The 22,798-nt window shown below is 38.4% G+C and overlaps 2 protein-coding genes across 4 annotated transcripts; one reads left to right on the top strand and one right to left on the bottom strand.

The window, feature by feature from the left end:
* Positions 1-1,688: 1,688 nt before the first annotated feature.
* On the bottom strand, positions 1,689-10,898 carry impa2 (inositol monophosphatase 2). Of its 2 annotated transcripts, none has more exons than XM_005922593.2 (9): positions 10,791-10,898; positions 10,355-10,472; positions 8,351-8,484; positions 6,738-6,842; positions 6,457-6,502; positions 6,168-6,276; positions 5,870-5,978; positions 5,003-5,154; positions 1,689-2,471 (listed from the first exon to the last, which is right to left on the bottom strand). In XM_005922593.2, the coding sequence occupies exons 2-9, from the start codon at positions 10,415-10,417 to the stop codon at positions 2,353-2,355; spliced, it is 837 nt and encodes a 278-aa protein (XP_005922655.1). In that variant the 5' UTR covers positions 10,418-10,472; positions 10,791-10,898; the 3' UTR covers positions 1,689-2,352. The 2 variants fall into 2 exon arrangements, with proteins under 2 accessions (XP_005922655.1, XP_042076873.1); XM_042220939.1 differs by lacking the exon at positions 10,791-10,898 and adding an exon at positions 10,555-10,746.
* Positions 10,899-11,627: 729 nt separating this feature from the next.
* On the top strand, positions 11,628-22,477 carry LOC102301312 (ADP-ribosyl cyclase/cyclic ADP-ribose hydrolase 1). Of its 2 annotated transcripts, XM_005922589.2 has the most exons (11): positions 11,628-11,950; positions 15,402-15,574; positions 15,932-16,044; positions 16,159-16,282; positions 17,701-17,827; positions 17,950-18,085; positions 20,195-20,277; positions 20,409-20,482; positions 20,560-20,652; positions 21,053-21,139; positions 21,349-22,477. In XM_005922589.2, exons 3-11 carry the CDS (start codon positions 15,945-15,947, stop codon positions 21,446-21,448), a joined length of 924 nt encoding a protein of 307 aa, XP_005922651.1. In that variant the 5' UTR covers positions 11,628-11,950; positions 15,402-15,574; positions 15,932-15,944; the 3' UTR covers positions 21,449-22,477. The 2 variants fall into 2 exon arrangements, with proteins under 2 accessions (XP_005922651.1, XP_005922652.1); XM_005922590.2 differs by lacking the exon at positions 11,628-11,950 and having other exon boundaries at positions 14,899-15,574.
* Positions 22,478-22,798: the final 321 nt, after the last annotated feature.

Here is a 22,798-nt window from a genome sequence, read left to right as displayed (position 1 = left end):
TGCAGACACGTCATAAGATACACTCTGCTAGTAGTAGTTTTGCCTCCAGACGTGCTTAAATTGTTCATGGCACAGGTTCAACAAGGTGCTGGAAACAGTCCTTTTTGGTTCACATTGACATGACAGCATCACACAGCTGCTGCAGATTTATTGGCTGCAAATCCATGATGGGAATCTCCTGTCCCATCACATCATAGAGGTGCAATGCTGGATTAAGATGTGGTGACTGAAGAGGTCATTTGAGTACACTGAACTCACTGACATGTTCAAGAAACCCATTTGAGATGATCCGAGCTCTGTTACATATTGCATTTTCTTCATTTTCTTTCAGCCATCAGAAGATGGTTACACTGGTCATAAAGGGATGGACAAGGTCAACAACAGTACTCAGATAGCCTGGGATGTTTAAACAATGCTCAGTTAGCACTAAGGGACGCAAAGCAAATCAAAACTTATCAGACAAGGGAACATTTTTCCAATCTTGTGTTGTCCAGTTTGGAAGAGCCTGTGCAAAGTGTAGCTTAGCTGTCAGGAGTGTCATCTATCCTGGTTTTCTGTTTTAAGGTTCGATGTACGGCACATTCAGAGATGCTCTTCTGTATGCTTTGGTTTAATGAGTAATTATTTGATTTATTGTTGCCTTCCTATCAGTTCAAAGCAGTCTGGCTATTCTCTGGATTATGGCATCAACAAGGCATTCTTGCCCAGACAACTGCTACTCACTGGAGACTTGCTCTCTTTATCATACACTTGCAAAAACACATTAATTTACATTTTAAAAAACATATACATGTATAAACAGTTGGAAAATGGATGGGTGTGTGGTGGAAATTTACATAGAAATGTATGTTAATTCAGTCTATACAGAAAGGCCACACTACTGGTCAAAACTTGAACACTTGTTCCAAAGTTTCTGTAGTAGTGCTGTGTTGCAGTGATTTATCAAATTCCTTCCTCTTTTCTAGCTTAATCATTCACATAAATACAAAAACAACACCATAAAAAATGCAGACAGTAGTCTTTCATCACATCTGTTGAATTTGTTACAGCAGAAAGGAAAATCTGTATCTTTGAATGCCAATATTTCCACACTCACAAAAACAGAACGATGGTTTAAAATTGAAGCTCTTAGTATTTAACACTCGCTCAGATCTTGTTCAGAGGCATTTCAGAGGAAGTTATAGATTTATCTTTTCTTGAGGTCAAAGCAACAAATCACTGATTCTTGCCATTGTTGAGATGCCGCTCAGGTATTTAGGAGTCGAACAATGCGTACAGAGAACAACTGTGGCACATATTGGCAATATAAGTTTTTTACAAAGCGGAATAGCATTTTTTAAAAGGACTGTCTGACTGAGGCAACGCAACATGTGAGGTGTCTTTATACAGATTTTGTCATATTAACTTTTGTGGTTTATTCAAACACTTCAAAAGAGGCAAGTCAAGACACTGAATCCCGCCCTCCCTCCATATTGTGCCATGCATAATTTGCACTGTCAGCTTTTTTTTTTTTTTCCCAGGAGAAAATATTCATACAAGTTCTGTTCTCTTTAGTTCTGTTGCCATTTATTGTCCTTCCTCAGGTTACAGCTGTGACATGCTTGCATGCTGATGCCTGTCTGCAGGGCTTCAGTTCTAAAACTTTATCAGTGCACCACAAAAAAATGAGAAGAGTCTTGAGTAAGAGATATTATTTGCTTTTACAGCAAGTAAAAGCATTTATTGCATTCTTACAAAAGCACATAAAACAAGCACACATTTTGAAAAACATCCTTGGATTGCTCCTTAGCCAAAAGCACCCTTTATCCTTTGGCTTGATAAAGAAAGCAGATATACAGTACAGTTGTAGGTACACATATACTTGCATTACACATTGTGCAAACCAGTGATGACTCTAAAATGTAATAGTTACTCATGTATAAGTAAAGTACTTTATACTTCAACATTAAATTTGTTTTAATAGTGCTGTGTTGAGGAAGAATAACCATGAGACTTCTTTATCTTCTTTCTCACGAATAAATAAATACTAAGACACTGTTTAGTGATTAAAAACATCACAATAAAAACTAATATGAACAGGGGCATACACTCCATCGCATCTGTTTAAATTAAAACACAATACAAAGTCTGTATCTGAACCGGTAAGTCCTGAAATGTGAAAACACACAAAAAAAAAAGCAGAAAAGAGGCTGAAAGTGTAAGCTCTGAACAGTTAAACTCTCTCAGATGCTCTTCAGAGGTAAGTTTACAGTTGTTGTTTTTAAGGCAAAGACAGGCTTGAGACCTTCTATGTACAAAATAGTTGAGGGTGTTTACATGAGCTGAGCAGGCTGAGAGCAGTGCAGCAGTTAACTAGTCATCAGTGTCATCCCTGCCAACGTGAAACTCTGTTATCTCCTTTGCAATGCGTTCTGCTATCATTCTGCTGCTGGCCACAATCAGCCTGCGAGACATCAAATCAAATGGTCCACCTGGTAAAAAAAGACAAGTAAAAATTAATGTCGCATTCTCTTCTTTCTTTCAATGTTACAGTATACGTGGTTAAATTATCAACTTGCTTCTGACGATGCATAAGCAGTGCATGTTAAAAATGTGTGTGGGAGTAACAGCTGATAGCCCTGAAGGTGCTTTTCTGTGCTGTTATTGAAGCTGAATGTTAAAAAAAGGCCATATCTTATCTTGTAGGAACTTCTAAATTGAAAATAAAAATGGAAATTGGAGGTTTTTGGAGGACAAAAAGATATGAAGACTACAGACTACCATGCGGTGGTTAGCAGTGGCGCCTTGAAGCCAAAAGGACCTGGTTCGAATCCATTTCTGGATGGTGTCTGTGTGAAGTTTGCGTCATCTTCCTGTTCATTCATAGATTCCCTCCAGGTACTGTGGTGTCCTCCCACAGTCCAAAGACTTACAGGTTAGGTTAACTGAAGATTCTAAATTAGTCGCAGATGTGACTGTGAGCTTGAATTGCTGTCCATCTCTTTGTGTTGGTCCTGAACACAAGCTGTCTAACCCCACCTCTCTTAATACCACAACCTTGGGATAAGCTCCAGTTCAGTGTTGAACTGAGAGACAACAAAAATCCATGAATACATCAGGAACACATCAGGCCACAACTGATCACATGCTTGGTGAATACCTCAAGCAGCAGAAACCCAAGAAAGAAGAGGAGGAAGAAGAGGAGCTATCTATTTGCATGGATTAAACCACCAGCAAATAGAAGAAGCGGCTGATATTGAGATATCCTACCAATAGGTGGACAAAGCTAGATTGAAAAACAGCACAGAAGCACTAATAACAGCAGTACAGGACCAAGCGCTAAGCACTAAGATCAGTAGAGCCTGGGGTTTACCACACCAATCAAGACCCTATGAGACAATTCGACACATAACAGCAGGGTGTAAGATGGTAGCAGGCAGAGCCTATATGGAATGGCATAACCAAGTGGCCGGTATAGTATACAGGAACATCTTTACAGAGGATGGCCTGGAAGTTCTGAGGTCAAAATAGGACACGCTCCCCGGGGTGGTTGAGAATGACCATCTGAGGGACTTCCAGATAAACACAGACAAACTGGTGATGGCTAACCAACAGGACATAGTAGTGGTGTACAAGCAGAGGAAGATGGCTGTAGTGTTAGAAGTAGCTATAATAAATGACAGCAACATCAGGAAGAAGGAACATGAGGAGGATGGAAGCAACAGTGGTACCCGTAGCAATCGGAGCACTTGGGGCAGTTATGCCCAAATTGGGCGAGTGGCTCCATCAGATGCCAGGAATAACATCTGAGATTTCTGTCCAGAAGAGCGCAGTCCTAGGAACAGAAAAGATACTGTGCAGGACCCTCAAGCTCCCAGGACTCTGAACCCGAACTAGAAGGATAAAGACCGCCCGCAGCGGCAAGTTGGGAACCCGAGAGATAGTTGCGAATGAAAATCTCAGCAGATCAGCCATTTCTGAAATCCTTTATCAGCCTGTCTGCCACTAATAACCACATTCAAAGTCACTTAAATCACCTTTCTTCCCCATTCTGATGCTCCGAATGAGCTTCAGCAAGTTGTCTTTATCATGTCTACATGTCTAAATGCACTGGTTTTATGCCATGTAATTGACTGATTAGGCATTTACGTTAATGAGCCACTTCTGTTGGTGTAGCTAACAAGATTTTCCATGTGTGTGTATATACACACACACACACAGGCACGGGTAATAATAATAATCGTTTTTTTCCTCCCCAATTATTACTCATGACACACTACTGTCTAAACACAAATACACACATGTTGTATGTTTGCCAGTAATCTGACTTACTGCTCCACCCAATCAAAGATGCAAGCTGGTGACAAAGACAACACACTAATAAGCTCAAGAGAAAAATAGATGGTGAGGATGTTATTGATGTATATACAAGATCCAAGCACCTTACTCATTTTCAGATTTTACAGTAAAAGGGTCCCGTTTGAAAAGAACTTCAGCTAATCAAAAACTAAATAAATAAATGGGACTCTGAACAGTAAGTAACTTAGAAACTTGCTCCACCAACTACATGCTTTCTGTCACTGCACTTTTTAAATAAACAGCTTCATAACTCAAGACTGTGCCTACTCTTAGGAGCATTGCAGTTGTGAAACTAGAGAAACTCCAGCTTCCTTAACACACTAAATGTCAGGGTAGCAGTTACGTCCTAATTTAAGATCAAAATTCTCTGTATCAAGTGTGCAAAGCCAGGAGCAAACCTTTCGTCATCTCTTGCTGTGTTTCATGGGGCATTTATAAGCAGCAAGAAGGATAAAAACCAATAACAAGAACTACTGACCATAAATTATTCATAAACAATAACTTCTGTTGTGTTTGCACTTGGAGAACAGCAGCCCATTCTTGCTGCTTTGTTCTGTACAGCAAACTCCTACAGCAATCCTTCCATTTTTCATTTCATCCAGTGACTCAGCAGCCTTTCAGTGTTCAGTGTTGTTTGAGGAGACACATTGTCTCAGTGACTCACCTGAAATGTCCATGATGACTCCTCCAGCTTCTCTGACAACTGCTGCCCCTCCAGCCATGTCCCAGCAGTGGATGCCCATGTGGTAGTAAGCATCAGCCGATCCGCACGCTACCAGACACATGTTGACAGCTGCGCTGCCTGGGGAGCGGATTCTGTGGATGGAAATGGGATGTTTGCTTTCAACTTCCAGATGCTCTGCTAAGAGTTAAGTATGTTTTTTGGTGCATTTGCAGTTATAATTCTTGATTATTATTTTTTTCATTTTTGTAGGATAAGCAATGTGTTTTTTTAATGGTAGGAGATAGCACTTCAGCAAAATCCAGTCAGTTTTGTAACATTCTAGTTACCCCTCTATCTAGTAGATTTGATGTTAGAGGTAGAATCTGACATTCAGTGCGGCATTCAACCCCTTTTCATTTGATTTCAAGGCATGATATGAGGTTCTCTCTGTTGGATGGCTTTTTATTGTGAAAAAGTCACAGAAAACAAACTTATCGGTCATCGAGGTTAGCACTGACCACAATCATCCATAAAAGAAGTATCAAAACAAACACCGCTGTCATTTTCAGGATGTTTCACCACCTTTAGGGGCAGTAATGCAATAAGAAACAGCTGCTACAGGAAGCTCTCACTTTGCCCTGTTGTTGTTGTTGTTGTTGCTGTTGTTATTGTGAGAAAGAACACCTGCATAAGATCAGATTGTGGTAGCAATTTCATGCACTTCTTAATTACAATGATTTGGTTTTACTGTAAACAAATACACCAGCTGTTCTGTATATCTGAATAAGCAGCTGTTCAGGGGGTGTCTGGTGTACTATTAAACTAACACTGGATGTACAGCTTGTACATATTGAAGTGCATATTTACCCATGTACAGGGATGCTGAGGATGTTTCTGATGTTGGCCATCATTGTTTGAAATTGCTCGGCGTCCTTCTTGAAGCCCATTTCTGTCAGCACCAAGGATTTACTAATATCTTGGAAGGAAACAAAAAAAAAAAAACAAGTATACTAATAAATAAAATATCATTATTCACTCATTATACAAACAGCTGCAGGTTTGCGCTCTCTGAGAAAAACAGAAATGCAGTCTGTTGCCGGTACAGGGAAAGGATTTTAGCTCCATCTGGTGGATTTGTTTATAATTGCAACTTCTCAATATTCACCTTCTTGTCCAGACACCTTGATTGGGGCTCCATTGCAAAATGCTCCCTTTCCTTTACGTGCTGTGTACATTTTATCCTCGATGCAGCTGTAGACAATCCCAAACTCTATCTGAGACCAAGCAGCAGCACAGAAAACAGCACCGATTAATGTGGGGCTGGTTAAAAGACAGCAGCTTTATAAAAGGAGAATCTTTAGATATTAACTGGGTTAATGGTCTGCAATCATGTTTCACATAATCAAAACATCACAGTTTAAACACATGAGTGGTTCACATACAATAAAGCGTACCTCTTTCTTCACTGTGAAACCGATTGATACAGACACAAACGGGAACCTGCACAAGAGAACGTTACAATATAAAGCATTCAATTATGAAACTCCCTTCAGGTTTAAACTCAGAGGAATCCTTTTCCATTATCGGTTCAGTTTCATCAGCGTTGTCTAAGTATCCCTGACAGAGAGGACAATCCAAGAAAGAATCTAATTAAAAGATAAAAATAGTTGAAGAGCAACAAAGATAAAAACAGAGCTAGAACTGTAACGCAGAGATTTTTACAACATTTAATCACCTGTGAACAAAGTTGGTGGTGCCATCGATAGGGTCGATAATCCAAGTGGGACTGTCAGAGAGGGCGCTGGGGGCGCCTGCTGCTACGGACTCCTCGCCTATAAAGCTTCAAAGTGAAAAAAAGAGAGAAGAAGTGAAAATAAGAGTATGATAATTCTATGCATCGTCTATCAGGTACCTCAGCTGTAAAGTAATAACACTGCACTTGACACTTGCTCTGTTTTCTTTCCAACCAGAATATGTGATATTAGATTTCCACCACGCTGGACACAACGCTGTAGCAACATTACGGAACCCTGGAATTTTTCCTGAGTTCTTGTGTTTCACTTTCCCTTGGAAATCTTTACATGTAGAAACATTTCATATGCTGGTAGCAGTAATTTAAGACTTGGTAGAACAAAGTCTTAAGCAAGCAAAGTAAACAAACCAACCAATAAATATCTTTTTTCTTAATATTTGCAGGTATCATGTTATTAGGGGACTAGTGTTATTAGGGACTACATGTAACAAATGTGACCTCCGTTTTAATACTACTAGCGTAAAAATAGAGGTCGCATTCCAGTTAAGATTGGATGGTAGGGCTGTGCTATATTCACAATAATACTGGCATACATTTGTTCGTTTGTGTTTTTACTTATTTAAAAAAAAAAACCAAAAAAACCCCATGTGATATTGCTTAATCAAGGATAGCAACACCATATGTGCCCCAGCATGGATAACAACAAGATAAGCCTAGCCATGTCTGAGAGCAAGAGCAGCATGTCAGCCTCCTATAATGACTTAGTACCTAAAAAGGGAACTACTTCAACAACCTCAAAGAAAATACAGGACTTTAAAAAAATAAAAACATGCCTGGAAATTGTCCCTGCTAAAAGAGGGAACATCAGTGTGTTTACCACTAGAGGCAAAAAACCCCACACAAACAAAAAGGCCCTCACAGAGCATTATTATAGCACTCACTAGTTAAACTCCATATGACAGGAAAAGTAAATGGTGGATGGAAATTATTGATGTGGTTACGTGGTAGCGTAAGCAGTTGGTTAAAAAGCTGTAAGGCCCAAGATACAAACTCCCACATAGAAAATATAATGTGACAATATCAAGCAGCTCCTGAAGACTTACAAGGTTAGGTCACTTCTGTTATTGTTAAATTAAAAAGGTAAGCAGTTATTTTATACGTTTTTACTTAAAATTTCCAGGGAAAACACTACTGAGGATGTGTTTGATATAATGCTGTGTCACCATTAATGCTGCTGCTACTGCTGGCACCTTGTTTCATTAGACTCACACTTGGAATAAGGTAGTCTGTAATCAGCGACAGCAGCTTATTGGAGAGAAAGGATGAAACATGCCCTTCGTTCCTTTGTACTAATATATGCTGCTGGCCATAAGCTGCAATTACTGATAAAACATTCAGCAATTTTTTCCTCACAAATATCATTAATGGAAATTTCCTTATAATATCATAATATACTTTTGAGGTAATATCTCCCACCCCTACTAGATGGAAAATCGTTAAACCATAATAAATCATGCATACTTCTCACCATGTTCTTAGACCAATCAGCTCACATACCCTCTCTCATGTCCATGTTTTCTAATGAAGTAGAGTACCTGTGCGTTGGGTACTTTTCCCTGATGGAAGATATAATGAGCTGTTCCACTTTCTGGTCCGTCTCGGTCACCAGGTCAACCGCTGAGCTCTTGTGCATGACAGCGATGTCCTTTTGGAGCGCCTCGCAGATCATCTGGCAGAAACACAAAAGTGAGAGGGGAAAAAAAACAAAAGATTTCTTGGATGACTGACTACATCTGCTGCTTTAATTAGCTTCACGTGTTGGTGTTAACATATGTTGGTGCCACAGATGACAAGATGTCTAGGCTACAAAGTCCAAATATATTTATGAGCTGTAATTATTGTTTCTAGTGTCTGGATAATGTGACTCTTCACAGATGGAAGCCTCTGTATACATTGGAATAACACAAAAAAAAATTAAAGATAAAAACAACCCACACACACATTACGCTCAAATGTCGAGATACGTAAGCAGCAGTAAAATAGATTTTGATGAAAGCGCCCACACGGTTGCTTCTTCAACATTTGCTTGATTTAAACAAACATTTACCTCAGTATTTTATTTGCATTTTTAACAAGTACCTACCAATTTTATTTGGGCTTATCAATACTTTGCATTCAACTATTTCTTTTTTCAAATCCAGCACTGAATAATTTATGATCCAAACTATATCACCGATACATACAGCTGACCTCTGTACATTATGCATCTGAGGTCAAAAGTTATTGTGGTACATTTTTATATGATACTGTTATAAGCTCTTCCATGCCTCTTCTAGGGACAGCTGTGACCAGAGGCATAAAGAGCCATTTCTCAGGAATAGTTTCTTCAATTTTGGCATAAACAGAGTCGAAGAATAAACAGATAAGAATCTGGTGGTCAAAAGCCAAGGTCAGCGTGACCTCTTCAAACAGATTTTTAGGCATAACTCGACAATTTACAAATAATGATACAATTTCACACAAATGCCTAGGAGGATAAAATGATAACACTTTGGATGAGAAACGATAACTTTACTGCAAAAACATCATATTTTTTCTAATTGTTTGAGTGTAATGTGTTTGGACATTATTCAAGGGCATCACTCAGGAGCATCAGGGGCGATTGGGACCACAGTTCACATTTGGCCAGATACTGAATTAGGGACACTGATCACGTGAAAACTGTGGACACTGTATACACCTTCTGAACTGCCAGTGTGTGGGAAGTGATTTATTACATATCTGTCTGCACAGTCATGGGTGTAACGTGTAATTTGGCTTTTTTGTTGTTTGTTTTGGATTATGTGCTAGTTTCTCCTTAATGGCATATCTCACTTTAAAAAGAAAGACATGTTACTGAGGTTATTATTTGCACTCAAAGTGCATTTCCATACACACTGTTGTCAACCATAATCAAGTAAGTGTAGCATCAGTCGTACCTCCTGAATCATTCTACAATTGGAGGGAAATTTAGGCTTCAAAAACGGTAAGATAATGATATTATTAAAGAAAGGGTGCACTATGTATTTAAGAAAAACAACTAATAAATATCCAAAATTGATATGTCAACCGTAGGCATCAAAGGAACATATCATGAGATACTTTAGTTGCATGATTAAAATGGTTCAGGACCACAGAAATTATATTTAATAGCCTCTTTAGTTTTTTTTTTTTACTTTCTAATGTTTGTTTCACATGTATGGCAACATGGTGGCAAATCAGAGTTTTCTCAGAAAAAGATTCAAGCTGTGAAATAAAATAAATTGAATTTGTAACTTATATTAAATTTAATATTTTTGAGTAGAAGTTTCGTAATCAATAAGTTGGGACAAGAAACTAAATAAAAATCGCATCTTGGGAGGTTTCCAAGAGTTTTATTGCATTTCAAATATTTTTGACAACTAGGTTTACATGTTGTCCCAGGAAATGTATGACACAACAAACGTCAAACGTGTGTTTTAGTAATGTGTGCATGGATTATTTTTTAAATATTTTTAATACATTTTCATGGGTGGAAGAAAAAAAAAAATAGTCCTGCAATGGTAACGTGGCCCTCTTACCTTTCCGGCCCGTTTAGTGACCTCTATGCAATAATCCATGCACTCCTGCCACGGATCACTCATGCTGATAAAGGGGAGATGAGGCGATATTCAGAACGGAAATACGGACGGAAGAAAGCTGTAGGAAGAAGCACAACTTTCGTCATTTACAATAGCAAGGTGCAATTATATACCGGCATATGACGGTACGTTGCAATTACCGACATATGACGTGAGTTAGCTGCTGGAAAGCTAGCTGCGTTAATTTGAAGAAGCAATGAAATCTGTCAAATAGCATAAATTAGCCCTCTATGCTAGCTTTTAAAGGGAGAAAAAGGGATATGTACACTGGAGGTAACACTGATGATACCTAATGACAAACATACGCTTAACAGCTTTTCTACAACGCAATATCATTACATTGATTTGTGTTTGTAAAAAAGATATAGTAGCATACCAGTTCCGGGAGCTAATTTAACGTACTTCTAGAGATGAATGACTTCCAAGCAATGACATTTCGCCACTGAAAGGTGGGGCTAAGCCGAACTCTCAGCCTAATTGGTCAATCTGCGCCGTTTGATTTAACAATCTTCGCTATCATTGGCTAGAAGGCTGTCATGTGTTTTCTTCAGTCGCGTTGTTACAGGAAACAGTGGGTCTGCTGGAGAAAGGAAAATGTCTTTGCGAGTACCCAACTTTCTAACTTGAACAAAAGAGGCAGAAATAATGGCTGAAATTTGCGATTTTAGATTCAGAAGACAAAGAAAACTTATCAAACTGACAAAAAAGTAAAATAAATATTAACTGTAAATAAGTACAATTCCCCAGACTGACCTCGCCGGCTTAAAAAGTATAAAGGCAATGAAGCACTGCAAACAAGGCATAACGAATACTTGCTAAATCTGAAGAACACAGTTCAAGGTGCTTTTGCTTTCACGCGAAATAAAACTCACTATGCAAAATGACAGAAATCAGTTGAAATAGTGTCATTTCACTCCAAATTGATGTGAGATCATATTTCTTACACCCAGCTTCATTTTCTATTTATGTATTTTTAATGGAGGTAAACCGATTCAGAATGCTTTATTGTGATTATGGAGTCACATAGCAAAATTCTTTGCACTACTTCTCAACTTAAATCAGACAGCATTTACAACACACAAACATACAATAAATAATATCACATAATAGGGAAACAGTATATGCAATATTAATGTAAGGCTAGGTCAGGTCAGCTGTGATGTGAATGTTCAGGAACTTAGTGTTGTTCGCCTGTTCCACCTCCTGCCTGTGTCTGAGGACAGACAGGAGCATGTTGTCTCTTTCCGGACACAACATGTGTCTGTAATGACCTCCTTAGTCTTGCTGGTGTTTGGGAACAGGTTGTCTGAACACCATTTGGTCAGGTGCTGGACCTAGATCTTTGGAAATATCTGCGAAATACATTAAAGCAGAAAATTTGACTATACTACTATTCTGAAAGTCTGACGTGGTGTTACACTCTTAGTATCGATCACAGCCAATAAATATTTAGCGCCCTTTTAGGCCAGAAGGTGGCAGCAGCAACACTCTAAGTGACGCAGCAAGCAGCAAGAGCACTTTCTCTCATGAGGAAAGGTAAACTCCTCAAACATTAAGGGTTTTTTTTTTTTCAATTGTTTGTTGTTGTTGTTTTTTTGTTTTTCAGCTGCATGCAAATTCTAATTGTGAATTACATTTAATGGTCCACATCAGATTCTGTTTAGTCTGGCCTGAAAAGCTTAAGGTGAACATCTGCATGCAATTCCTCTCATTCAAACTTGAGAAACAGCTTTACTTATCCAAAACAATTGGCAGCCTCATACATCCAAGGAAATGCCTGCTTATCTGCATCTCACAAAGTTTTGTAACTATGCTTGCAGTAGCCGCCTTGTTAAAGCGCTTTCGGAAGTCCAGGGTGTGCGTCTTGAGTCTCGGTTTCACACACAAAGAGAGAAGAAGAAGAGCATACTTAATAGGACATCCCGTAGGTCCGCTGCTGAAGAGAGCAGCAAACACAGATCAAATTAGACTTCAGCGTCATGCTTGGTGACACTTCATCTCGACACAGGTTAACACTTCAACCCTTGCACCCTGTCAGCCAGTAAATTACTCAGCTGATAATGTCTCCTTATAGCACTGGTTCCTCTCTAGCCCACAGCTAATTTCCATACACTAACTCACATTCTCAGATAGGAGCGCCTTACCTCAAGAGGGCAAGAAATTGCCAAATAATACCGTCCTCATTGGGGGGAGTGGAATGCAGTGAGAATACAAATTGTGGTCTCTTGAGCTATCGCTAGACTGACTGTCTGCATGCAAATAACTGTTACCGACATATTTCTGTGAGTTGTTACAGAATCTACAACCCACATCAAGTTGATGAGAGCGCAGTTTTAAAATGTTAATTCTTCCAAAACATGGCATAAAATATGGTAATTTAATCAACTTTCTATATCTATGTAAGAGATTTTGGATTATTCTGCTTTGTATTCTGTTTTAAATGCAGCACAGAAGGAAGTAGTCTGTATTTAATAATATTTATTTTTGGTCTGCTTTTATTTTAGCAAGCTTCAAGAAATATTGGCACATTTGATGTAGGAATGGAATTAGTGCTTGCTCTTTATCTGCAGCTTTCACAGCTCACAGCTCTTACTTTAACATCTGGATTAGGTTTAGGCCTTGTTTAGCATCATTTTCTCAGCATTTGTCTTTCTTTGGATCATTAAGCTCAAGCAGTCACGTGCAGAGTGCCAACAGTGCAATTAGCTCAAGAGGCACAAGGGCACAACCTCATTCATACTGTCTTAAAGCTTTAACCTTAAGTGACCCTTTCCTCAGAAATTGAAAATCATCATTTTCTTAAAGCAGTTAATGTGAATGTCTGGCAACAGTTAGGGATGCATTATACTTTCCAGCTCTCTACATATTTTCTGTGGATGCTGCATATATTAACGTTAAATAGAATCAGTGTGTGTCACTGTTGGAAGTTCTCACATCGTTCGGTGTACAAGACAAGAAGTTTGCCATTAAGACTGTTCATGTATTTGACAATATTAATAGCAAACAGGTCATTTAAAAATCAGTGAAACAATGTTGTAACAAGCTGAAAGTCAGTTTTTGATATGACCACCTTTATTCTTCGAAACAGCCTTTCTCTTCTAGGCAAGCTATTTTGTAATTTCTTTAAATAGTATTCAGGAATATTTCTGCAGTTTCTTTTGTTCTTTTCCATGATTCAGTAATGTTGACACTGGGACTCTGGGGAGGCCAATCCATCACTTCTACCCAGATACGCTTTTACTGCACTGGCAGTGTGTTTGGGACCATTGTCATGGTGTCACTGGGACCATTTCTGATGAGCCTTCAGCAGAAAGGCCAGATGCATCTCTCGAGTCATGCGTTAGGTCTTTGCTGGGTTTTTTCTTATTTCTTAAGAGTACGACTTACAGATAGTGTTTATCTACTGTAAATGGTTTTTAGGCCTGAAATCTCTTCTTTTGTCTTCCACTTGTTCACTTTCCTCAATTTTTTAAGCACACACTGAGAAAACCATGCAAAGATGAGCCAAGTTTTCTGCTAGTAGCTCTTTGGGGCTCGCAATACTGATGCAAAAATACTACTTTATGCCTCCACTATGGCGTTTATTTGTATATCCAACTTAAAAAAAAGCTGCACATAACACAGTGCCTAAAGATAAATTTTAAATGGGATGTTTGCGGGCACCTTTCACGTTAGGTACCTTTTTCGTGCTTGAATAACTCATGGTTCAGTGTTAATTGGCTTAAAAAAAACTTTAAAAGGACTGGACTGAAAATTAAAAAGCAACCAATGTCCAAAGAAGAACTTAAGATCCTTCAGAAATTCTGTAGAACTATGGCTACACTTTAGAAAAAAAATACATTAAAGTTTGGGTTCCTGGAAGAAAAATATAAAGTAATGGGTGATGGCTCAAGACTTTTACACCATGTATTTATGGTTTTAATATTAACTATGTCACTTTGGCTAACAGTATGGGAACAGAAGTGAAATGTATCAGTTCCTCAAATAAAACTGGAACAATGGTTCCAAACTTAAATGGGTACAACAGTAACTTGGGCTAGTTTGGGCTCATGATGACAGTCATGTTCGTGTTTAGCTGGTGGAATTTTCCAGTTAGCAAAAAAACCGCAAAGTAAGTAAATGAAAAAACCTGGACACTGCAGCATATTTCATGTCAGTCCATCCAAGTAGCTGGCAAGTGAAGTGGCAGATGTCTGACTCATAAAGGTAAAGTCGGGGAATAGTTGTTGAGATATTTCAGTCTGGAGTAAAGTGGGTGTTACTGCCAGAAATGGAAAACTAACCACATACTTTACATTCCTTCTTCAGTCAGACCAAGAGGCCTAATAAAAACTGTAAAGTACTCAAACTGTAAGCATCATGAATCAGTAACAAAACCAGGCAATAAAGTTATGTTACATTCATAAAAGTAGCAGCATTGCAACAAACTTAAACAGTATTTTATCCTTAGGTTCTGCATGATTTATTCGTTTAATTTTTTTAGTAGTAAACTGCAAAACTGTTACATTGCAGTAGATTTTCACTATTTGCAATGTTCCCATGTTTCATAACTGTTGCACTATCCAGTGAGACGCGTCAGATGTTTATGTTGCAATAAAATCATGTTACACCCCATAGACATCTAACTACACACTCATGAGAGATCAAAGTTTCCGAAAATTAATAAAGCTTCTTATTCTGTATCTGTTTGCCAGAAAAGTTTCACCCATCTGGCTATTTGACAGTTATTTTCACTTCTTACGTCAGGCTTATTTTGATAAAAGCTTATTTAAACCCTTACAACTAAGTTCACATATGTCCAATGACATAAACAGCAACATATTTTGCCCTCTAGCTCAGGGGAGCCATGCCACAGAGAACACTGCGCTCTGTGTTTATTAAGATTCCTAACGCCACTATAATAAGAGTCATGTGGATCTACTCTTCACAAGAGGAGCCTGGAAGGAAAAAAAACACATGCACATCTCTATTTTTTTTTTTTTTAAAGGGTTCTCAATTGTAGATGGGATGTGCTGCCGACCCATTAAGACCAGGCTTTTGAGCATGTTGTGGAAAGAGGATACATTCTGACTCCAGTTGGCAAAAATCCGACCGGAGCCAACCAACAGCATCACAGCCATGGAGCCATTTGTTGCAGTTTGAATTTATGCAATGAAAGAAGTAAGTGAGCATGTCTACACTTTTTCATTTTTATTCACACAAGGTTTTAAGATTGTCGCTACAGCCTGTAGGTGATGATCTTACTGTGTGTGATATTTAAATATATAGATTTAGAGTTGCCTTAACATGAGCTATCTTGTTTCTTAGAAATTTAACCTATGGTGAGTCAGTGCTTGACTGACTTTTGTCAGTGTGCTGCTCAGTTTGATCCACTGATATAACTGTTGTCTAAGATTTGAGGAAGCTGTTTTGTGCATGACACAATATAATTTACCATAGAACTATTTATGTGAGGTTGATTTGCATCAAAGGTGATATAAGTTATTTATTTATTTATTTATTTTGACTCGTCTATAGGTGGAAAATAAAAATGTATAAACACGAATCTCTACTGAAGAGCACTGAAGCACAGCAAGTTGTCACTGTCACAAAAACATCTGTGTCCTTTGCAATAACCAGCATCATAATTTGTAAGCAATTCTTTCTGATATTCCTACATTTTTTTCTGTCTTCCTTTAAATGTGCTGCTCCGAAATTTGATAGATTACACCCTCTTTTCTTTTATCTGTTTCTCCATTTCAAAGGTTTTATTACGCTTCACTTCTGTCCGAGTCAACTCAGAGCACAGCTCGGGACAACCCCCAACATTAAACACATTGTGGTTGGGAGGTGTTACACTTACACCACACTAGTTAACCCCAGCTTAAGGTAAATGTGGACTCATCTGTTGTCATGTCATAACATTTCCAGTCTTGATTGGGAATCCGTTTGCAGATTTGTCATAAATTCACAACTTATCTGTGATTTGAGTCAAGCCTCAGAGCTTGAAAGATCTGATTTACTCCTAAAGGCCAGAGCAAAAGAGTTTGGGCTGTCATCGACAGCACATTATGAGGCTAGCGCTCAAGTACAAATGAAGGGAAGTTTTGATGTGGCGTTCAATAAATGATGTTTAGTGAGTTCCTTTCTTTTTATCGGTTTGACTTTTCTAGAAAGGATGAAAGAAGCTGAGACAAAGGCCATATACGTGCTTTGCAAAGAAATTTCATGGGAATTTCTAATATGTTTCACTGCCTACTTAAAGTATACAAAAACCAATCGCTATTGACTCTATTCATGGCAGATTTAAAAGGCTGAGGCACATGGATTACACTTTAGCAGTGTAAAGCACTGTTACTGAATTTTTGTTTGCATTTTGTTCATTGTGTAATTTCATAGTGTAACCGTTTACACAGTTAACTAACAAGCAAAACATCCTCGTTTAATCCCAGGAGGAAACACTAATCTAACTGTGGTTGTGTCAGGAAGAACATCTGTGTAAAAATTTCACCAAATCAACAAGGCAGAGCTTCCTGATGAACCCTTGTGAATAAAGGAACAGCCACAGTAACTGCTGGCTCTCCTTCCTTCCTTCTTTTGTTCATTTCAAAAAGAATCCCACATAAGTAATAAAACTTTACATTTAGTTATTCCAAAGGTATGCAGGAGTTGAATGTCAACAAATCATTTAAAATGTACAGGTGAATCCAAATAAGACTCCGTTTCCCCCCAAATCATGACATAGATCCATCAAAGGCTGTTATTTTCATTATTGCTTAATCATACAGTTGTTTGCCATATTAATGCACCCAAGTTTACAAGGAAGGTGCCATTTAGTTCCACTGTATTCAAGAGAAGTCCTACATTTCAGTTCAGTTCAGTTCAACTTTATTTATATATTGCCAAATCACTACAACAATTCGACATGACTTATATTGTAAGGTAAAGACCCTACAACCCTACAGAGAAAACAGAGAAAACCCCAACAACGAGCCTACGTTGGCAACTGTGGGAAGGAAAAACTCCCTTTTAACAGGAGGAAACCTCTGGCTCAACCAGGCTCACAGAGGGGTGGCCATCTGCCACGACCGGTTGGGGGTGAGGGGAGGAAGACTGAACAAAGATCTGTGACAGATATACAGCCAATATCTCTAAAGCTGTGCAGTTCATGCCGAATTCATGTATACTGAAAAAAATAGCACGACAGGCCAATAATAAAAAAGACTTTGACTTTCAGCGAACTGTCCCTTTAAAAGCCACACATCTCAAAAAAAAGCTTAAAGTCATATTCTGTTTTTTATGTGTAGGTATGACTGTGAGGAGATCTGGAGGCAGTTTGAGGAGGCCGTTATCAGTCATTCTTCTTGCAATGTGACCGTCGAGGATTATTTTCACATGTTTAACGCAATGCCACAAATCTGGCCCTGTGATAATGTGAGCTGTGTTGGCATTTTGGTGCCTTATATATACATTTTTTTATTTATATTAATATAATTATGCTACTTTAAAGTCTAGTCTTTTTGTTAACCTGCTTTGTATTTACCTTTTTTTCTTAGTTCCTCTTCTGGAGCAAAACCAGGACACTGATGCACAGCTATGCTGCAGTTTTTCGTCACTTCTGGACACTGGAAGACACGCTGGTTGGCTACATGTTCAACGATCTCATCTGGTGTGGCCAAGAAGAGGATTCTGGTAGATGTTTGTGTTTTGTTTTTTTTGTGTTGTATTGTATTTTTTATTTTGTTTTGTTTCAACAAGAGAGAAATCATTTCCGATTGTGTAATTTAATTATTTTCACGAGAAAAATGATCAGAGACATAAAAGGCTTTGACCTCCCCAAGGTTTGGTGCGGCTGCATTAAATTGGTCCAAGTAAATTGAAAAAAAAATCAAGTAAATACTTGAATTTTACATACATATTAATATTAGAATTTTCTCTCACTATATATTATTGAACAACAATTCATAAAAAGATCATCATACCAATGGTCAAGCTTTGTGGTGGTGGTGTGATGGAGCGAGGCTCCATCCTCTCCATCAGACAATCCTAAAGGAGGATTTCTGGCCATCAGTTGGCACCTGAAAGTTCAATCACATTTGAGTTACGCAACAGCATTAGTCAAACACACCAGCAAAAACCAACAAGCAAAACAAAAAAATACAAGCATTTCATACTGGAAAATCCTCCAATGTGCTGAATTTAAACAATTCTGCAAAGAAGAGTGGACCAAAATTCCTTTATCACAAATGCTTGATTGCAATTCTCGCAATTCATGCAGAGTGTTGTGAAAAGTGCCCCCTTATTCATTTATTATCTGAAACGTAAGTATGACAAATATGCGCATCGGGACCCTTCCTGGCAAAATCTTTTTTAGAGCACTGTGTTTAAGATGGGCAGTGACGGTCAAGATGCTTATCAAAGCTGACTACCCGATCAAAAGCAACATTTCTGGCAGTTAGAAGAACTGAAAGTGAAATTGCATGGGCACAGATAAGAAGGACAGATACTTGGCTGCCATCCACGTCTTTATAACATTAATGCAGTCATAAAGGGCAGCTATATTCTGGGGTTTGAATGACATTTGCAACTGGATATCATCTGTATAAAAAAAGTAGTATGAGATGGCTTCAAAGGTATTGACGATGTGTCCAAGTGAAAGCATAGACAAGGCAAATAAGATGGGCCTGAGGACCTAACCTTTGGGCACACCACAAGATAAAGTGGCAGAAGATGACACAAACTGAAAAGCAGATTCCCACCCAAGTTTTTAGTCTCTCAATCAGGAGACCATGATCAGCTGTGTCAACGGTAGCAAAAGATCCAACAGTACAAAAACAGAATTTTCAACTGCATCATTATGTAATTAAATTTTATTTCAAACTCTAGGAAAAGCTGTTTCTTAGAGCTGTATAAGTAAAGTGCATGTGATGTTAATTAACATGTATCTAAAACATTATGTTTAGTTACAGCCACTCTAAGCTGGTTCTGGAGATAAAAGGCAAATTTATCAATATAAAATTCTGAGCGAGGTGATGGGTCAGGGCTGTGCTTTTTCAAAAGAGGATGAATAACCGCTTGTTCAAAGTCCATGCTATGATGATAGCATCACAAAGTTACTGCACATTTGTCAGCTGCACAGTCATGATGCAAATCTCCCTCTTCACCACAACACAAAGATGCGCTATTGGACTGAAATCTGGTGACTGTGGAGGCCATTTGAGTACAGTGAACTCGTTGTTGAGTCCAAGAAGCCAGTTTGAGATGGTGGCTGCTGGCAGCACGATGGGCAGCATGTGATTGGCTGATTAGATTTGCATTAATGAGCTGAACAGGTGTATGTAATAAAGCAGCCAGAGAGGTGTTGAAGTTGGTAGCTTCAAGGTTTGATTCCCAGTCTCAGCCTCTCCAGACGGTGAATTTGTATTCCCTGCTTTCATAGCCCCTTTATGAAATGTGTCTGGCACCCATATTCCTGTTTAGCTGTTTCACTTTACACTTTTAGATAAACAAAGCTAGCAAACTGCTGGGTGTAGATTCATAATTTCCACACAAGCATAAGAGTGGTATCAAACTCTTGCTTTAAACATCGCTACGTGGATTGAATGATGACAAATTAAGAAAGATTGTTTGCGGGATTCAGCAAAAGCATTATAACTCAGACAGCTGCAGCTGTGTTCCCAAACATTTTGCAGAACTTTTAAGACTTTTCTTATATAACTAGTCTTCTTGCATGTCAACACAGCACATGTCTTTCTTGAATATCTCATATCTCAAGTAATGACACTTGTGAATTTGACACAGGTTTTGATTTCAGCTCTTGTCCGGAGTGGTCGGCCTGTCGAAGTCATCCGGTCTATTCCCTGTGGAGGCAAGCTTCACAAAATGTGAGTTTAATATCCAAACTCTGAAATGGCTCCATCTCTGTTCTGCAAACAGCTGTGTTATTTATCATCTACCTTTCCAAAACCGGTAGTGCTTTATTGCTCTTCTGTGATTTTCCTCATCCATTTGCTAGTTTGCAGAGATGGCGTGTGGCAACATTACTATCTTACTGAATGGATCTATTGTTAATGCCTTCAATAGGAAAAGGTAAGAAATAATGAATAATTCAGTAGGTTGGTGCAGGTTCTGAACTACATATTAAATCAATCTTTTTTCTCATGCAGCATGTTTGGAAGTGTTGAACTGGACAGTCTGGATCCACAAAGGGTGAATTATGTCAACATTAAGGTGGTGACCAGTCTAGACGGACCCCATATGTGAGGATAATAAAAGGATATTCTTGTGTTTTAAAAAAGTAACTACTGATGAGTTCACATTGTCCAAATTCCATTAATTAGCACCTTAACTGCTATGATGATAGAATGACATGTTATAAAGCTTGAAACACTCAGTTACCCATCATTTATGACCTCACTATAGTTCAGTGATCCGAATATATTATCATGCAGTTGTATAACAGCAACACAGTTGAACTTAAATGAGAGAATAACTATTTTTCAGGGCATGACAGCCCAAAAGTTGTCTTTATGTTTGGCAAATAACTGATATGATTTACTGCTTAGGGACATTGTTATCCTTTAAAGCTTGTGAATAGCAACCTATCAGAAAGTTGCAGTGGGCCTGAGAGGTTTGTGTTGTTGTTTTTTTCTTTGACAGAGAGTCATGTAGTCAAGGATCCATTGTAGACCTGATCCAAATCCTCCAATCCAGAGGCTTTCACTGGACCTGTACAGACAATGACCAGTACGTAATGTTCAGTGTTTGGAAGTTTCATGACATCAAAGTTAATTATGAATCTGGAATAGTGGTCTTAGATCAAAGCATCACATCATGTGACAGTTGTTAGTCATCAAGTGTGTTTTACTGCTCCTTTTTTACACAGAGACCAATGCCTTAACAGGAAACACTTTTATGAAACCATCAATCAGTAACAGGTCTTTTTTTCTTCACAGGACCTTGATGATCTTGCAATGCATCCGAAACCCGCAACACTCATCCTGCCAGACCTGTGCAAACACTTTGTTAAACAGAAACGGCCTTACGTCTAATTAAATCACAGACTGCTGTAAAATCTATATCTTTCAAAGTAAATCCAGAGTGCAAAACAAGGAACAATAAATACTGTAAACACTGTCATTCTTAGATAATACAGGCTTCTCAAAAATCTAACTTGAATAAAATGCAGTGTGCATGTGTGTCTTTTGCGTACCCACTACACTTCACTGATCCCCACAAATCTGCAAGCAAAATGCAGCTGAAACAGGTGCTTCTCAACAGTACTGCTGTGACTTCATTAGAAACATTTGTACATTTGTAGAATTAAAAGCTGCGAATTAATCACAGCATTGCTGACTGTGCTCCAGTCCTCGGTCCTCTGAACTGTACTGATCCCATTTAATTAGCAGGGTTAGTGTGCTTTCTGAAGACAAGATTTCCTGTTTTACTGTCAGGGTTGTGTTAATTTAACTGAAAACTAGAGCTCTGTCTTAAAAGAAGACACATGATGATGACCTGTATGTGGCCAGATATTCACAGCATAGAAAAAAAAAGCATATTTGATTTAATTGGGTCCAATAACCTCTTTTTTGACACAGGGTGCCTCAGCATTGTAATCTCAGAAACACCATTCTGTGCATCTATCTTTAAGGGATCACAAAGAAAATATAAAAAGCTATGAAGTTATTGCACTGTTTAATTGTGGTTTCATTATTAGCATTTTGCCTGTGTAGTGTGCTCAGTGTTCATTAAACACCCATTAACATGAGTTTTGTGATTTGTTTTGTTGTGTCACAGGAAGCTGCCAAGGCCATACTTTGTCGTTCATATGAGTATACATCCACAGTTTAACATATAATTGCATTTATCATCACTTTATGTGTGCTCCAAGGTAGAATTTCAGTAGACAATTCATGTCTGCCAATACACCCACAACAGGGATGACAAAGAGGTTTTCTGCATTCTTAAACATTTCCTTTGAATTTCCTTCTTTGTACTCAAAGGTCATTGGCATTTCTCAACATGTTTATAAGTATCACTTATTCTGTGACATCTAAACTAGAGCCCATAACCATCTTACAGCAGATGATTGACATTTAACTGCTGCTATGAACGTCCTTATTAACCTCCCTACCTACTTACACATTTTTGTGCATTTTGAATTAGTTTCACACTGAATGCCCATGCGAGGTTCATCCATTTAGTGCTGCAGCTACCACTGTAAGCAGAGCTTTAATTTAATTGTTCAATAAGGAGGAATGAATACCAACCCCAGCTGCTGTTTAAATCTGTATAGCAAGGCAGATCACATGGTAGTAATTCTAAGCATTTAGGCATGGTGACAGACTAATAGTAGTGGTAGTCTGAGTATTTCAGGAACTCCTGATCCACTGGGAGTTTAACACA

This window comes from Haplochromis burtoni, unplaced genomic scaffold (genome assembly GCF_018398535.1).
Source record: "Haplochromis burtoni strain Fernald_Lab_line unplaced genomic scaffold, NCSU_Asbu1 Contig_58, whole genome shotgun sequence".
Taxonomy (NCBI): domain Eukaryota; kingdom Metazoa; phylum Chordata; class Actinopteri; order Cichliformes; family Cichlidae; genus Haplochromis; species Haplochromis burtoni.
This window is presented reverse-complemented; position numbering and strand designations above follow the sequence as displayed.